Source organism: Rhinolophus sinicus, chromosome 16, assembly GCF_057876585.1.
Source record: "Rhinolophus sinicus isolate RSI-liver-muscle chromosome 16, RSI-T2T, whole genome shotgun sequence".
NCBI classification, from domain to species: Eukaryota; Metazoa; Chordata; class Mammalia; order Chiroptera; family Rhinolophidae; genus Rhinolophus; species Rhinolophus sinicus.
In genome coordinates, this window is record NC_142516.1 from 53,548,922 (window position 1) to 53,566,352 (window position 17,431).

The 17,431-nt window shown below is 37.0% G+C and overlaps 1 protein-coding gene across 6 annotated transcripts in view; it reads left to right on the forward strand.

The window, feature by feature from the left end:
- The window catches only part of KDM4C (lysine demethylase 4C), a 383,956-nt gene that overhangs the window by 134,008 nt on the left and 232,517 nt on the right, over positions 1–17,431 (forward strand). For all 6 annotated transcript variants that reach the window (XM_088793095.1, XM_019727138.3, XM_088793096.1 and 3 more), the window contains 2 exons: positions 2,753–2,856; positions 7,088–7,225. In XM_088793095.1, the coding sequence (XP_088649221.1) occupies positions 2,753–2,856; positions 7,088–7,225 (242 nt within the window). The remainder of the gene's footprint in view (positions 1–2,752; positions 2,857–7,087; positions 7,226–17,431) is intronic.

The window sequence follows — 17,431 nt, forward strand, 5'->3', positions numbered from 1 at the left end:
ACAATTACTTTTGCACCAACGTAATAGAAAGATGTGCCAGGTTTATCTGTGTGCTCTTCTCCACCTGGCCTGTTACCTGGTGACCATGGTGCATGTGAGGTGTGGAAGTGGGATGCTAGCTGCTATTTCCCCTACTGGATGATTGAAGGGTCGGTGCAAATGGTTTCCTTATTGGAACTTCTTGATCTTCAGATTAGGAAAGGGTAGACTGTCCCACTGTGTGACCCCCCCAAATTGGAAAGTCGTATGGAATGTTATGGTAGTATCATTAAAATACAACTTTTAGAGAAGATTTCTTTCAAATAAAGTATTCAAAACTTAAAAGAACATCAAGAAAGTAAATATTAGAATAGAAAAAATGATTCTGAAAGGCATGTTTGAAAGAACTTACAAAAATTTTAACACATACTGTGTTTTTATTTTATGACTTTCAAAAAATGGATAGTGTTAAGTTGAATTTTTAGTTAAATGTTATCTTTTCTATCAGACCTATTTTGTTGTTTTTCATATAAGTAACCTCATAGTCGTTTTTTTCATTTACTATGAAAGATACTAATATTTCTTTAGCCAGCATATTTCTAAGTTTTTAACAATATTATCATTTTGTATCTAATACTGTTCTGGTTATATAGGCTTGCTTATATGTTGACTAAAATACTTCTCATAAATGGTGGAGTGAGGGTGACTATGAACTATGTACTCCTGCAGGTATTTTGAGGTAAAATTCATTTTGAGATACATGCTTTGTATATAATTTGTGCTGTTTATGAGGTATTTTCTAGGGTGATGTAAAATGTAATTCTGGTAGCCTGTTGTAAATATAAATTCTGAGCCAATGTGAAGTTCTTAATATACTGCAAATTACCTTCCTTCAGTGGTTTTTCAATTTAAATTAACTTATGACCAGTCACCACATTGTTCAGGTCCTGATTACAAATCCATATCAAAAGAAAATTAAATAGACTCCTCTTTCTTCATTGATTTTAATTTAAAATATAATTCATTTAGTGCTGAACCAAGTTACAGATTTGAAAAGTTTGATAGATCCATTTAAATTGTATTATGAAAACATTTCCATGGGTTTTGTGTTTAGAGTCCTCCCTACTGTTCTTTACTTTGGTGTAGGACTCAGCACATCGTAATGCGTTGATGTGGCCAGTGCATTAGTGTGGTACTTTCTCTCCATTCACCGAAGTCTACATTCTTGCAAAGAGATACTCTTTGATATAATGTTTTATTTTCTCTTTATGTATTATGAATATTAACCATAACAGAGGGCCACATCAAATGACCATATGGGGCAAAATTATTCCTTTTATTCCCGTTGGTATTGTAGAGGATGATAGTATTTCTGGTGCTTCCACTGGCATGTACTTTTAAAAAACATTTCTGTCTATTTTTCTTTTTAAAAATCCAGGTACAGATGAGTAAGCAGAATGTACTGCTTTTTGCAGGTGGTTCTTTATTCCCTAATGGATCTTTCCTGGCTGTTTGATTTGCTTTCTTCTGATGATTCGTGGCATCAATAAAGGCTTATTTACTTTAAAAATATTCCTGTAAAGCGCCACAATTCTATGAGATTAAAAGAGTACATGGTTAGTTAATGAGTGCTGGTAATTCACGTTCTTGAGCTGTTTGGATGCAGTGAGCCACAGAATTAGATAAGTATTAGGTTGGTGCAAAAGTAATTGCGCTTTAAAATGTTAAAAATAATTGCAGAAACCGCAATTACTTTTGCACCAACCTAATATTTCCAGTGGTTTTGTCTTCATTTTGGCAGTGGAGGAGTTAAACAGCATTTGTGCTTCTTCCCACTTAACTCATATACATCACACACATCTTCCTGGTGAGTTCTGCTTCCTTTCTGGATTCTGTCTCTGATTCTCTTGTCTTTTCCATGTTTCTCTTTTTCTCTTCTTGCTTGCCCACTATCCTCAGCGTGGTAGTTTTTCCCTCTGAGTGAGGAAGGTGAAGAACAGGGTATCAAACACGTTCATTTTTCTCCAGCTTGCATACTGAGTTAATGAGAGTCTGCCTCAGACAGAACTGCAGGGTTGAAGTTATCAATGGAGAAAAACAACTGTGTTTTGGTGTATAATATCCTGCAGGAAAAAAGGGTTGCTGCATGTTTAGCTTTCTTATTTAAAGGCCTCCATAAAACACTGCTCCCATATAGGCTGGTGAGGCAGGTTTCCAAGTATTTGATTGGTGCTGGCTGGGAAGTTGTTCAGGAAATTAGTAGCAGTTAAACTGTTGAAAATTGATCAGAAAGAAACAAAGAAAGGTGGGAAACTGCTGTGTGTCTACCGTATGCCAGGCATTGGGACAGGTGCTTCTGGAATGGTCACTTCCAGGAGTCTAAATTGAGAGATTGCTCTATTGAAACGCATATTTACTACTCCTCATCTCCCTTAATATTTTGTCCATTTATCAGATATTAGGCAGATTGAATTTAAATTTGTTACAAATTGAACATTTTTAAGGTTTGGTAATTTTATATGTTATGAAAACAACTCTTGGTAGATCTTTTTGTAAAAAAAAAAGTTAACCTTTGGTGATACAAATATGCATATCTTAATTTTAAGAATTCTGACTAATTTTTAGTATGAGGTTTTATTTTTGTTGGTGGAGTTGGGCTGTATTTGCATAAAAATGTCATTTTGTAAGAATATTAGCACATAAGCTTAAAAAAACTATCTGCACTTTTATCTTAATTGACACATTACTGCTTATATTTATTATTTCCACCTAGGTTTTTTCCCAAGCAGTAACCAAGGGTGTGATGCATTTCTTCGCCACAAGATGACGCTGATATCTCCCTCAGTGTTGAAGAAGTATGGTATTCCCTTTGATAAGGTATACTAGTATTCCTCTTTAACAAATTCATTTAGTGTGTATAGTATTTGTTTTTAAGACAAATTTAATATAAGCTAATACGTCTTTGACTTCAGGTAGGGTTTTTAGGGTGTGGGGAGAAAAATTCAGATTTATGTTTTATAACATAACAATTATTTATCTAAATACTAATTTGCAGTTACTTTTATTTCAGGATCCATTTACTAGAGATTTCAGGCTGTTGTAGTTTACTTATAAATACTGAAAATAAAATGTAGCACATTTGGCCAAATAAGATGTCGCCTTTCTACATTGAAATCTTTTATATGAGCAACATACTTTATGTATATGTGATCTATTTTTTAAGAAAAGAAATCAGAGCAATTATTATTAGTAGTTTGGTTGGTTAGAATCACTGATTATGGTACCAGTATGTTGCTTCTAAACACATTTAGACATAATACAATTGAGGTTTAATTATGGATAAAAGTGCCTGATGATTTAATAATCAGATATTGCTTCTCTGGAGTATTTCTAAAGATTAAGTTCTGTAAGACTGTACGTGCTAGGGCCTTCTTTCTTTGCATCCATGGATAGTTACTGGGTCAGAATTATTACAGAGCATGAGCATTTTTATGTGAAGAAGTTGAAATGAAAAACGCTTTTGACCAGATAAATAAAAGCTCTCTCTCAGTTAGCGGAGGATTAAGTCCTTAGCTACTTGCAGAAGCATTACAAAATAACTCCACTGTCTTCTTCATTTTTTGTTTGACTTTCCATAATCCTTGGTGTGTTCTACCTTAGAAGCTTTCACTTGTGACTAAATCTTTACCTCTTCTTAATCTCAGGCCCTTAAATTGTGCCCCAACCCTTGGCTTTGTTCAAAGTAGAATTTTTGCAAGGACCAAGCACTATTCTCCGACTTGAGGTGACGCCCACTCATTCACAAACTATACCTGGCAGTTATCGCGAGGCATACTTGTCTTGTGTGATGAGGATGCTTTTACTACTGGTTTACAGACATACTTTTAAACATGACAAAAAGTGTGCCTCCAAGATATACACTGTGGGGAATGTCCATGGATGTGGAGAGGAGCTGGTGATGGGCTACAGCACTACTGCAGGCACAGGGGTCAGAGGCTGTGCCCCCTTCCGCCCCCCCACCCCAGGGCGGGCCACTGCCACTGCAGGGCTTTGTCTTACTTGCACCTCTGGGTACCGGGCTTTTCAGTCTTGGAGGAGCGTTTCTTTTAGGTGATTGGCATAAGCTTGATCGGGCACTTTTATTTAAGTTAAAATATTAGAAGGCAGAGGAGAAAGAGTAGAATAGAGTCCCCCAAGAAAGAAAAAACTTGTTCGTTCAGGGGTGGTAATTGTTATTGATCAAGCCGTTCTTTGGAGAGGGGGTTATGTGAAGTTGCAGGACTGAGGGATGAGTTCATTTCCCCAGGATGGAGGCCTTTGCGGCTTGTACGTCCTTTCCAGTCTTTGGGGAGGAAATAGATGCCCTGCACTCCTTTCTGGGCTGTGGCTCCCTAGGTACTACTTGGTACTTCACTAGATGCACCAGGCCCTTATCTGATTTTTTTGAGGATGGGGCATTTTGTGGCTTCTGTGTGAAGTGGCAGGATGTGTTCATCATGAGATGTGAGACACCAGTGACTAGAGGGCCGATCAGCAATTGTAGTTTTTTTCTATGAAACACTGCCACTTCTGCTTCCACCTTGATGAACAGTGTGTCATGGATGACTGTGCTTCTGAAGGAACTGACCGTATTTTGCTGTGCATAATGTGCTCCCGTGTATAATGCGCACCCACGTTTTTGGTCCAAACTTTCAGGGAAAAAATCTTTCGTTTTAATTTTTTAATTCAAATTTTTATTTGTTTACATTTAGGTACTTGTTTTTTTGTATTATAAAAGAATTTTAGCGTTTTGGTTTTTAACATTATGGTACAAGAAATTTTATGTAGCAAATAATTACAAAACACAAGAACAGATACAAGGTAGAAGAAATTTTATGTACTGGTATTATTTTGCATATGGATATTGTTATTGATTTCTAGAGTTACACTTTTAACTCATAAGCATAAATAAAAGAATTAAAATCATTTATATAGATACAGAATTAGTACTACCCATATATAATCCACACATCCTTATTTTTCCCTTACAAATTTGGGCAAAAATATATACATTATACATGACAAAATATGGTATTCTCTTATGATGATAATGTAACATGGGACAGAGTAGCACAGGCTTCAGAATTAAACACCCCAAGTTCATTCCTGATTCTGGCACTTGGGTAAATTACATAACTTTTCTGAGCCTCAGTTTCTTCATCTGGAAAATGGGGATAACATAGTACCTATTTAATAGGACTATTGAGGATGAAAAGAGATAATCTATAAGAACGGCTTTGCATAGTATATGTTATATAGTAACACATTCTTTCTCCTCAATTCAACCCTCTTTTTTTAGGCAATCATTTCACAGTTGGAGTAACATTGTTTTTCCTTCTTTCAATGTATTCGTACATATTCATACATATGTACAAAAAGTACATACTTTTTCAGATGTATATGTATATTTATATGTATATTTAACAAATAGCTAATGTCTGCTTTTAGATTATGTGTACTATCCTTTCCTATTTCTTTCATGACACGGACTTGTAATAAAAGGGACTCATTCTTTTTTCTGTCCTTGTACTTTTTTTTCCCCCTTAATCAATTTATTACATAGTGGCAATAAATTGGCCTTATATTTTGGCTAACAGGGACTGACCTGTTCCTAGAAATTTTACAGAGGCATAAAATTTAAAGTTCCCTTCAATGGGAACAGGTGCTCTTGTTCAACATGGCAAATGCAGGGTTTTCTAGGCAGAGTAGAGAAGGATTGTAGGTAGGATTCAGTGGAGCAGTGACAGTAGTTTCCTTTTCCCAATGATAGCAGTCCTACCCTCTTCCCCCAGCTTTCTAGGGCTAGAAACAGTAGAGCAGGGGAAGGGTTTTTTTTTGTTTTGTTTTTTATCACATAGTACAAGGAAGTTTCTAGTTTCTAAACACAATTATAATTTATGAGATTCAGTGAGACCAGGGAAGGAGAGAATCAGGCTGTGATCTCATGTGGCTCAGAGTGATGGAGCTGGAGCCATGTTGTACACTGATAAGCTATTCTCTGCCTGCCAGGTGGCAGCTGAGTTGCTGCTCATTGCAATAGGACACCTGCTGGGGTGTTATGGGAGGAGGGGTGATGAACTAAATTTCAGAATTGTTGGGAAAGAAAACACTCCCACGCAGAACATTTCAGCATTCCTAAAATGGCAATTGAATTGCAGCATGTGCTCCTGTATTTATACAGTGTGTCTCCTGTATGTTTACACACATGTACATACCTACATATTCATTTCTCAACAATTTAGGACTGAAGTGAACCATGGTGACTGGATGAACCAGTGAGTAATAAACTTGATAACTTAGTAGAGAGTAGGCAAATTTAAAAAAAACAAAACCTGAAAAAATTAGCTTCACTATTTTTCTATGTAGCTCAAAAGTAGGAATGGAATAGATACATTGTTTTCATCTTTGCTTTAGGCTTCTGACTGATTTACTGAAGTTATTTTAATTATATTTAAAAATGCACTCAGTTACACACACACACACACACACACACACACAGACACACATATACATTTATTGGAATAATTCTTTGACAGAAATGTTACTATTGAATGGAGTTAATTGAATGTTTTATAAATATTATGAAATAATAATTTAGTGAGTACCATCAACTCTTTAGCAACAAGAATTCATAATAAAACCTGTTCAGCATGCGTTATCAAAGTTTTTATAGTCTAACTTAAAAAATATCAATTATGGTGTGTCCTGTTATATAACTCAGGTTATGCATATTTTTAAAGTATTACAATATACACATTGATTGCTAATATTAACAAATTTATTTGAATAACTTAAAGACATTTCATATAAAATACCTTTGATTATGAATTGAATGACTGAACTGCATTGCAGAAGGTCATACATACCCTTTTTAGAAAAGCGTTTTAAATGTTTCCTGAAAAACTATTAACAGATTAAATAAAGTATCTGGGGGGATTTCTTTTATACTGATATAGTTCTGATATCATAAAATTTTTTTCTTTGTTTTTTATAGAAAATATATTTTAATTATATTCACAATTTGGGAAGTCTTATAATTGGAAAATATTATATGCTTTGTACCCTGCAGATCACCCAGGAAGCTGGAGAATTTATGATCACTTTCCCATATGGCTACCATGCTGGTTTTAATCATGGTTTCAACTGTGCAGAATCTACAAATTTTGCTACTGTCAGATGGATTGACTATGGGAAAGTTGCTAAATTGGTAAGTTATGCCTTAAAAATGAAGCATAAATTAAATGTGTATTCTGGTTAGTGTAGTGGGAAAGCTAAGATCACATGGGGCATTTTTTTTCCTCATTGACATTTTCCTCCTTGACAGTGTATGCCTCTCACCATGGTAATTTATTTCAGACTAGATATATTTATGTTACGTAGATTATATTACCATTTGTAGCTACATTTGTCTGTTTTGAAATTAATGTGGTACAGTTTACCTTGAGAGGTAATTTTATGCAACTGATGTTTACTTCCTATAAGGCTACCAGTTGTTTTTTTGCAAGATTTTCTGGTGGCTCCCTGCGGCTCCATGACTGAACTCCTTCCATGTTAGAGTTCGGGCCATGGCTGAGCAAACAACTATTTACAGAAGAAAGTGTCTGGTAAAATTGTAACAACAAGAGGCTGAGGAAAGATGGTAAGAAATGATTAAAACTGCCCTTAGTGCAGAAATGAATTTCTTGAAAATAATAATGAAGAATAAGAAATTTATCTTCATGTTAAATTTGGTATAAAATTTTGCATTTCCTGCCCAGTACATTTAATTTAGTTTCACATACTGTGTATTTTCATTTGCAAGCAACAACTTCTATTAAATTTAATTAATTTCCCACTGTGGCATTAAACAGAAGACACCTCCAAAGTGTTGGTGGCTTCATTAGGTTGCTTCCTTACCTGTGGCTTTTCAGGTTGGCAGAGGGCAGCTTCTTAATGAAACTATGTGTTTTACAGAGTACGTAAAGTTGACATAGATTTAGTGGAAAATGATGCATACAGTTTATGTGGCCTTATCTTGGCCCCTGCGTGGTCAAGCAAGTATTATTCATTTTCTGCATTGATAAAACTTGAATGCGGAACTATTGGGTGAACTGGGATACAAATATATTCAGGAAAGATGACTCTAGGTTTAATTTACATGTGTATTTAGAAAATTGCATAATATGTTAAGAGTATAGCCCTTTGGCAACCCAGGAAACATTTGAAAGAATTCATGACATAAAAGAAAGCTTCCTGCTATTAGAAGACTTTTTCTGTTCTGAGTAATTTCTATTTATGAGGGGTAATTTAGAAAGGAACAGAACTGACCTACTTCTTCCCATTATGCATCCTTTCTATGACAATAAACCTAATAATAAAAATAGAAAACTCAGTGTGTATGTTCGTTGGCCGGCTACTGCAGTGCTTTTGCAGAAATGTAATGCTAGAATCTGCAGTGAAACAGTGTCATAGCCCGAGGTTATAACAAGGTATGTTATTTTATGCTTTTTGCATCTTTAACGATTGACATAGTAAGTTGGCTATTACAGCTGTTCAGAGTCACCAGAAAAATTAATTGGTGTTTGTTTACTACATGTTTCAGATCTAGTTCAAGGTATTGGCCAAACTAGCTTCTCCCCACGGCCAAAATGTCCTGGGTGTGTTTCCACATTTACCTGTGGCTGTAGAGTGGGATTTGGAGTGTGACCAAGTCAGAGGTCGACAGTGGTCCTCTCTGAAATCTCAGCTGTCAGAGCCCAGAGCTGGGGGATTGTTAAGATGTAGTGTACTGTGCTGGGGGAGGCAGGGATCTGAGACCCCCCTTTCTTCTAGCTACCCATGTTACGTCAGGAAAGGCATTTATTACTTTTGTTTTCTTCTTATACAAAATAGAAATACTTTTCTATTCCATAGATTTGTTGTGAGGGAAAAAAAAACTTAGGTGTGTTGGTGTATATCATTCCGTTTAGTCAAGGGATATGACTGACTGTCTTCGTTCTGTGTATTTTACTAGATAGAAAATTTTCGACGGCTATCAGGCAGTTTTTGCCAGTGGATTTAAAATTGTTGTAATTGCATGTGTTTGAGATGTTTTCAGATGTTGTCTCCACCCTTCCCTTACTTTGGGTTACTCTGAGAATGTGTTAGTTTGCTATTGCTGCTGTAGCAAATAACCATAAAGTCAGTGCTTTAAAACAATACCCATTTATTATCTCATAGTTTGCTAGGTTAGAGATCTGACAACCAGCAAAAATCAAGGTGCTTATGGGGCTGCATTCCTTACTGGAGACTGGTGAAGAATCTGTTTCCTTGCTCAGTCAGGGTGTTGGCTGGATTCAGTTTCTTGCGGTTGTCAGACTGAGTCCCCTTTTCCTCTTGCCTTTCAGCCAGGCCTTCGTAGAAGCCTGGCGTGTGGTCCCCTGCATTTCAGGGCAAGCAATCTGCAAAATCCCTTTTGTCATGTAAGATAACACATTCTCGCAGATTGCAGGGATTAGGTTATGGATATCTTTGGTGTTGAGTGGGGGTGATTGGGGGCAGCATTCTGCCTACTACAGCAAGTTCCAGTTAATAACTGACATGGCGATGTATTAAAAATCTACTTTGAGTCATGTAACTAATTTTAGTTATTCTGCTTAAAAACAGGAAACTAAAAACTTGTAAAGGATGCAATTTTGAATTTTTCACTAAAACACCCTTATGCTTTCTTAAATTATCTTCCTCTGTATTAATTTTTTTTGGCTATTCTCAGTTAATAAGTTTTCTTACTTTATAGTGTGCTATGATGGCTTTTTTTTTTCTTTTAGCAGATTTTGGTGTTTTTTTAATTATTTATATGACACATATTTTTATTGATTTCCAAGTCTTTCTTTAGACAGTCTTATGAATGTACTGTATCATTGTGTGTGTGTGTGTGTGTGTGTGTGTGTGTGTGTGTGTAGACACACATGTGTAGTTTTTTTCCCCACACACCTGTGGGTTTTAATCTTAGGGAAATTTGTGAATTGGTTAGTTTTTGTGTTTGCTGGGGTCAAATGTAATTTATGGTGGACTAATTGTGAACTGCACTTATAGGACTTTCAGCTTTGAGGATGACCACATTTGTTCCTTTGTCTTAATTCTTTGCCTTCTTCAATTTATTCTGAATGATAACTATTAAAAAATAGTTTTTTTTTGTCATAAGTGATGATGAGTTAAGCATTTGGGAGGGATAATTTAAAAAATAATGGCATACTTTTTCATAGTTGAAGCGCTGGGGAATGACATTTGCTTTATATGTCATGTGTGAATTTGAGTATATAAAAACATCTGATAAAGTATCTGTTTGTGGTGCAGCATTAATTAATTAATTAATGTGGCACAGAGTGTGGGATCTCTACTATTATACTTCATATCTTACAAACCAGTATTTCTTGTCTCATGACTTAGAAAAGAGATGTTACAGAAGGCTATTTTTAAATTAAGAAAACACCACTAAGTTTTGAAAAGATAACCCCCAGGTTCACTGCTGGTTGCTTTGATGGTCTCAGTTCAGCAGCCCACAGGCTTTGGTTAATAGGACCTTCTCAGCCCACTCTGATGGCTGCTATTGAATGGAGCTCCAATAGTGCTTGTCCGCTGTGTGCCACGCACCGTGCCTGTTGCTATGAATCCATCACTTGGAGGATAACCTGTTTGATGAGAGCACACAAGTGAGAGGAGAGGTGGTGCTGGCAAGGGACCAAGGACTGCTTCCTTTGTTGTTGGCCACTTGCCTTCTGGTGGTGTCTGTGGAGTAGGAGGGGAGGGAAGGGATTTCTGTGGGTTTCTTTTGAATGTATTATTGACCTATTGGTATATTTGCTCAAGAAACGTTCCCTTTATTTAAAATACGCCTAACATTGACTGGAAGGAACTCCCATTCCGTTATTTGTGCTAAGCCCAAATAGTCAGCTTCCAAATTTCAGCAAATTCCTGCATGTTTTATGTTCTCAACTAAATAACAATAATGACAACAAGCAGCAACAGCAACAACAATTATGTGAATATTCTACCACCCATTGGAATATTCTGTTTGTTAGCACTTAATTCCTGTAACACGCTCCCCGCCCACTTTTTTTTTCCATCCTACCTACCCAAACTGCCTCATTTCTCACGAAGGCGCTTTTTGTTGTTGTTGTTGTTGTTGCATAGATTGTGGAGAGGAACTTCAGAAAGGGGACAAAGGTTGGCATGACGGTACATTGATGTCATAACCTTGATAACAACTTAATTTGACTGTCCCTGTTTCTAAAAATCTCTGCTAATGCTCCAGGCCCTTCCTATTTTTCTTGTTTGTCTCTTTCCTTGTCAAGAGGATCATTCAGCTCTCTTTTGCTTTGTCCTGTAAAATACAGCCTAGCCAAATTCTGCACAATGCTCCAGAACAGAAGAGCTTTGCCTTAAGGGGACACACCTACCTAAGAAGGTGGTTGTATAATTTTTCCCCATTTCATTAATCAGAGGTAGGGTTTTCACTGAAAAAAATCGAAGGGAATGTTCCAGGTAGCCAAGTGTCCATTTGCCTACTGAGTTCAGCCTTGGGGAACACTCAGCGAGTCCCACCTCTGCAACAGGAATTGTGCTACATGTGTGTGCAAAGAAGAAAGACGTGTATTCTTTGTCTACAAGGAGCTTTCATCAAGAGCAAAGGGCTTTTAATAATCCTCAGTCTGTAAAGTTGTAGCATGAGTGGCACATGCTATCCTGTTTATTTTAGCCATTCTTATAGCTTTGAACATCAGAGTAATCTGGAATGAAATGCTGTATATATTTTTTCTAGTAGGGATTTAAAAATATATAGCATAGCTTTACAGTTGAAATAAGATATTGGTGCATGTTTGAGATGAATGTGTTCCGTTTGTGGAGCATTCTTTCTTTCTGCGGTGAAATGGAGTCCGTGATTACTTCTCTGCAGTGGCTGTGGTGGCACTCACGGGTCCGCTTCCTGGCTGGGCAGGATCAAAGAGCTGGCCTGCAGGTTGTATTTCATTTTTCCGTTTGGTGGGATGAAGTGCAGTTGTTTTGATGTTAGGTTTGATGGATTTGTTTGCCACTGCATTCATTAGCTTCACATCAAAAAACTGACAGGCTGTTAAATGAAACTTTGGCTTAGATTTTCAGCTTGACTGTTTGGAGACATTTGTGAAGATATTTTGTTTTTGTGTTGCAGAAGCCTCAAGCACTGTGATTGTCTCGAAGGGAAGAAAAGTTATTTACTGTACTGATTTTCTTGAGTAAAAAAGAATCATTGTCTTGGGGACAGTCATATCTAGCTGACACCATCAGAAGAAATGTATTTATGACAGTGTGTGCAATGTGAGACACTTATCTATGGCACGGTAAATAATGTTATCTTCTTGGAAGGGGAGGTAATAGTTGGTGACTCTAAAATGATATTCTTATTTGGCATTAATTTTATTTTAAGCGATACTCTATTAAGGTGATATGCCAGAAAGTTGAAAAATTACATGGCAGAGGCTGGGAATGTTCTCTAATGAACTCTAGGAGCGTTACTTCACTAATTTGAAAGCATCCTGACATTTGAATCCTCAAACATTTGAACAAGTTTAAAAAGAGATGATAGAATTTTGAAATTGATTTCACTTTCATCTGGAAGGGATTTCAACTATTAAATTGTCTTAATGTTCAAAAACCATGATATGGGTTCATTCTATTTTATATTTCAATCCTTTGTAAAATTAAATTTGATTTTTTTTCAAATCAAAGATGCTACCTTTTTGGAAGGTAGTAGCATCCTTCCAAAACCAAAAAACCAAAAAAAAAAAAAAACCGTTAGTATTGGGTAGTCTTTATTAAAACAATCAGGAATCATTTTAATGGTGAGTTGCACTAGGTCATATTGTACTATGCTTTAGATCACAAAATACTAGTGACATTTCTCTATTCTTGTGGCTTGTGAAGGAAATACAGTGTAGGCTGTTTTGCACATTGCTCATTTAATAGGTCTTGGCATTCTAAGTTTAAGTGATAATGCATAAACTTTGTGAGCATAATGATTTTATATTCTGCATTTTCTCTTTTTACCCCTGCTTTGTTTCTGTTTCCTGGGCCCTGGTGTACCATACAACAGTGCTGATGAGTGCCTCGGTGCTGCATTTTTCAGAGAGCTTCAAGGGAAGAAGAGAAAATACTATGTAGAGAAACAGAAGCATACGAACTCATGTCCTTAGGAGCTAGTACTCCAACTGCGGAGTTAGTATTTATATATCTGGAAGAGTATTAAGAAAGAAAACATTCACGTTTGTCCCCATTTTACTCTGATGAAATACTTATTAATAGTTGTGGGGTTCAGAAAATCGGAGACTTCAAGTAGTGTACTAGAAAGAAAGCCAATGGATTAACATATATTGTGTCTGGGACTCGAATCCTCAGAGCGAAGGTGCCTGATTTCATTTATTGCTAACTTATATTTGCTGGATTATGGGGTTTGAATGGAAGGAGGTGTGTGGTTTATGGCATGGATGTTTAGTGCTGACCTGAAACCCAGGTAATATCTGTTTCTGAGGCTTTAGTGTAAGCCACTTGTTTTACCTTATGTACCTTAAGGAAAAGTAAATTGGCTTTTTGAATCACTTACATACTCTTGAGAAAAATGAATTTATCTTTAAGCCATTCTACTTTCCTATGGTTTGACAGTAATAGTAGCTGACACTGATTGTTCCCTATGTGCCAGGTCTTGTCCAGGGCTCTTTCTATGTGTTACTTCATGTCTCTGATGGATCGATGTGATAGCTGTTCTTACTCCAGACATGTTCCCTGCAAGTACAGGAAGGAAGAGGGCAGTGCTGGAACGTGGCCCACCCACCTCCCGCTAGGAAGAATATCTTTCCTTGAAGCCCACCTGAAAAAGTCTTTTATATCCTATGGCCACCCGTGAGCATAAGGAAGGCTGGCTGAGGAAAGGGCAAGTCACTGGCGTGTTCAGGCTGTTTGGGAGAGCGAGCACCTATTAGGTGCTGGGCCCTGCCCTGCCCTGAAGGAAGTAAGCAAGACAGATGTGGTGTCTGCCTAGGGGAGCTGTTCTGAACCCTGAGAAACACTTGTAATGCGGACTCCTGGCCCCACCCAAAGCAGTAGGATAAGAATCTCTGGTGAGAGGACACAGCATTTACATTTAAAAAATCTCCCTAGGTGAGTCTGGTGGATATTTTGGGTTGTGATCCACTGGTCTTTAGTGAGTTAAATAGCCCTTTGTTTGGGGTGAAGTCCTTTGACATTATATATATTTCTTCTACTAAAAGATATTTTGATTTCACAAACCATCAACTTACCTGTCTATAAATTGGAGATGTATAATAATTTCCAAGTATACCATTAATAGCTCCTGTTCTGTGATGATACGTATTTTGGGCACCTGCAGAATTGGAAGTTTCATGGGTTTCCTGTAAGTGTGTCCTTTAGTATTTTTTGAGAGAAGAAGGGAGTGTGTTGGAAAAGATATAATTGAGTAGCATGAATATTAAGGACACAAGTGTCCTGCGTGTAGCTAGTTGTAAAGTAACTATGAGCTTTTGTCCAGTGTAGTGGATTTTGTGACTGCTTTTTGGAGTCTTTTATTTTCCAGTTTTTAAAATCCCTTCCTAGTTTTTCTTCTGTTATTTTTTTTCAGTATGCAAAAATAGGATAAAATAAACTTTTGATCTCTTATATAATAATGCAATTATATAACACTATATCTGGGCTACCAAAGCTGAAACTAAATTATCAAAGAGTTAAGTGCCATCTCTATCTACAATATCCGGAAACAACTTTCTCCTACTTTGTTCTCCCCATAAACCCTGTATCTCCTTTAAGCTTAATTTTCTATTACGGTCTGACATACTATGTATAATATTCTAATTTATTTTATTTGTCTGTCTCCCTTCTACTAGAATGAAAGATCTGTAAGAGTGGGGATTAAAAAAAGATCATAAGTTCATTTCTGTGTTCTCTACCTAGCACGTAATAGATGCTCAATAAATAGTTTGTTGAATGATTAAATGACTTGCCCAAGGCCAGTTAGTCAAAAGCATCAGAACCAGGATTCAAACATAGGAATCTTGTCTGTCTTTTCATTGTTTTCTCCATGAAGACAATGGTTTCTTTTCTCTTTTTCTTTTTTTTTAGTTTCAGCTAACATTCACTGACAGCTCTGTCAAAGAGAACAAAATAATTATAGATGTAATTTATGTATACATGTAAGATATACATTTACCACATTAGAAAAATCTCCTCTGAGAACCTCAAGTTTTCCAGTCCACACCCAAAATCCATTTTCACCACTTCAGTCATCACATCAACTCAGATGATTCCTAAGATTTCATAGAAGAAAAGGAAATGATCGATTTGGAAGGTTTTCGGACAAGAAAAAGAAAACATGGACTATTTGAGTAAAGTCATTTCTCCTTCTACCACCAAGAAGCTCATTTTTTGGGGGAAAATCACTCTGCCTTGTTGAGACTATAATGTGACAGCAGTTGTCCGGTTCCGAAATCGATCGAAAAGCCATGTTTGGAAATGTCCACACGTGACTTAGGAAGCAGCACAGTGAGAAGTAAAGAGCGGTTTGTGGCCGGTGGGGATGGGTTGGGATGTAGTACGTCTTCTTGCTGACCATTGGTTCTCTTGTTCACAGTTTGATTCACTTGATAACTTTGCGACCTGGTTGCGTTCTTAAACCTCTCTCAAAAGATCTGTATAGTCTTGCTACAGTGTGGTAACTTAAAGAAAAAGCTCGTTAAAGGAGGACTTGGGAAAATTCTTTAAGTGGGCTCTGACCCCTTGGCCCAGCCACACAGCGATATTTTTTCTCAGCGGAAGAGCTAAGCGTGAAGTAGGACTTCTTAAGTAAGACATGCCAACTGAGGTCACTGTTCCCTTTCTTTCAAGATACCAGTTCTCTGCTGATGGAAACATAGTGACACATATAGATCCCCAGTTTGAAGCTTTGGTGTGGGAGTTTTGCTTACTTGAGCCTTTGCTATGACCTCTTTGAATCAAAAGAAAGTTTTAATGGGATTTCACTGAGGTCAGTGGCTATAATTAGACTTTAATCTGTGGATTCACAATCTATCCTCCCTCTGCTTTGAGCAAGGTGATAGAAAGGATGAATACTCCTTTCTCAGGAGAGGAGGAATAGAACTCTGCCTGGAAGAACTGTAGCTTGGAAATTCCCCACAGGGGCTGTGGCCACGGGAGTACCCTGTGCCAGCACCAAGGGCCATTCCCAGAAGGCTGAAAGTGATGAAGGTAATCGCTGAATAAGGTTTTGATACTTAAATACCAAAGGGAATAAAGAATGGATGAAAAATCCATAATTAATCTCTATTACTGTTTTAGCAGTCTGTACCTTTGCAATGAGAAGAATCAGCAGAGTATTAGCCAATTCAAAGAAGAAAGGTGTCCCCAGTTTGGCAGACCCTAAACAAATCTGACACAATATAGAAGCTCAGTGCTTAGTTCTCTCCCTCTTTCAGCCATGCCTATTATTTTTAATTTACTTGACTTTTATTCCTTATACACTGTGGCCAGTGATATTTCTTGCCTTTTTCTAAAACAAGGAAGGCAAAACAGGAGTGTCTTCTGGACACCTGGACACTCTGGAGGGATGATTTCCGACCCAATAGCTTAGAGCACTGATTCATTCTTTGTAGCACTATCTACAAAATTTAGTGCTTACAGTTAATTCTGCTAGGCATTGTTTTTGTCTTTCATTTGTATTGATCAGATTGTATTTCCCTAAGTGCTACCTTTAAGTGAGGACAAGATCGATGCTTTTATGCCTTCTTATAATGCTAAGTGCAGTTTTTATGATGGCTTTCTGTGTCTCTTATTGTTGATATTTTGATTTTTATGACCCATGAGTAAATAGTTAAGTAAGAGAACTTTCAAGTTAGAGTTCTAGTGTCATTAAAATACGAAGAAATGACATAATATTGGAGAATTGTCTATTTTGTAATAATAGATATCAGTATTTTTGGGGGGTAGGGGATGAGGGTTACATACATATATCCATGTATTTCAGTTATTGCTATTATTTTATCTTTTAGGAAAAAACTAGGAAAACATACCAAGGAAGAAAAATATAGCATGCCTTATGTTCCATGTGTAATCTCAAAGTTAGTGTAATAAAATTAATTATATCTTGTGTCTCCCTTCCACATGCTTAATTAGAACTGCAGCTCAAGTGGTTATTGAAGTCCCATGATGTGTGCAGGACCGCTGTCAGAATCCCTCACGGGAGGCAGCGCAGGGCTGACATACGCGGACTTCGCCTGGACTCTCGGGCTGTATGTGATTCTGCTGAGCTGCATTCTCCCCATTTATAAGGGAGACATTGCTGGATATTGTTGGAGGGGTACAAATTCAAGGGCTAGTCAGACTGTGGTACAAATTCTGCCTTTCCCATTTACTG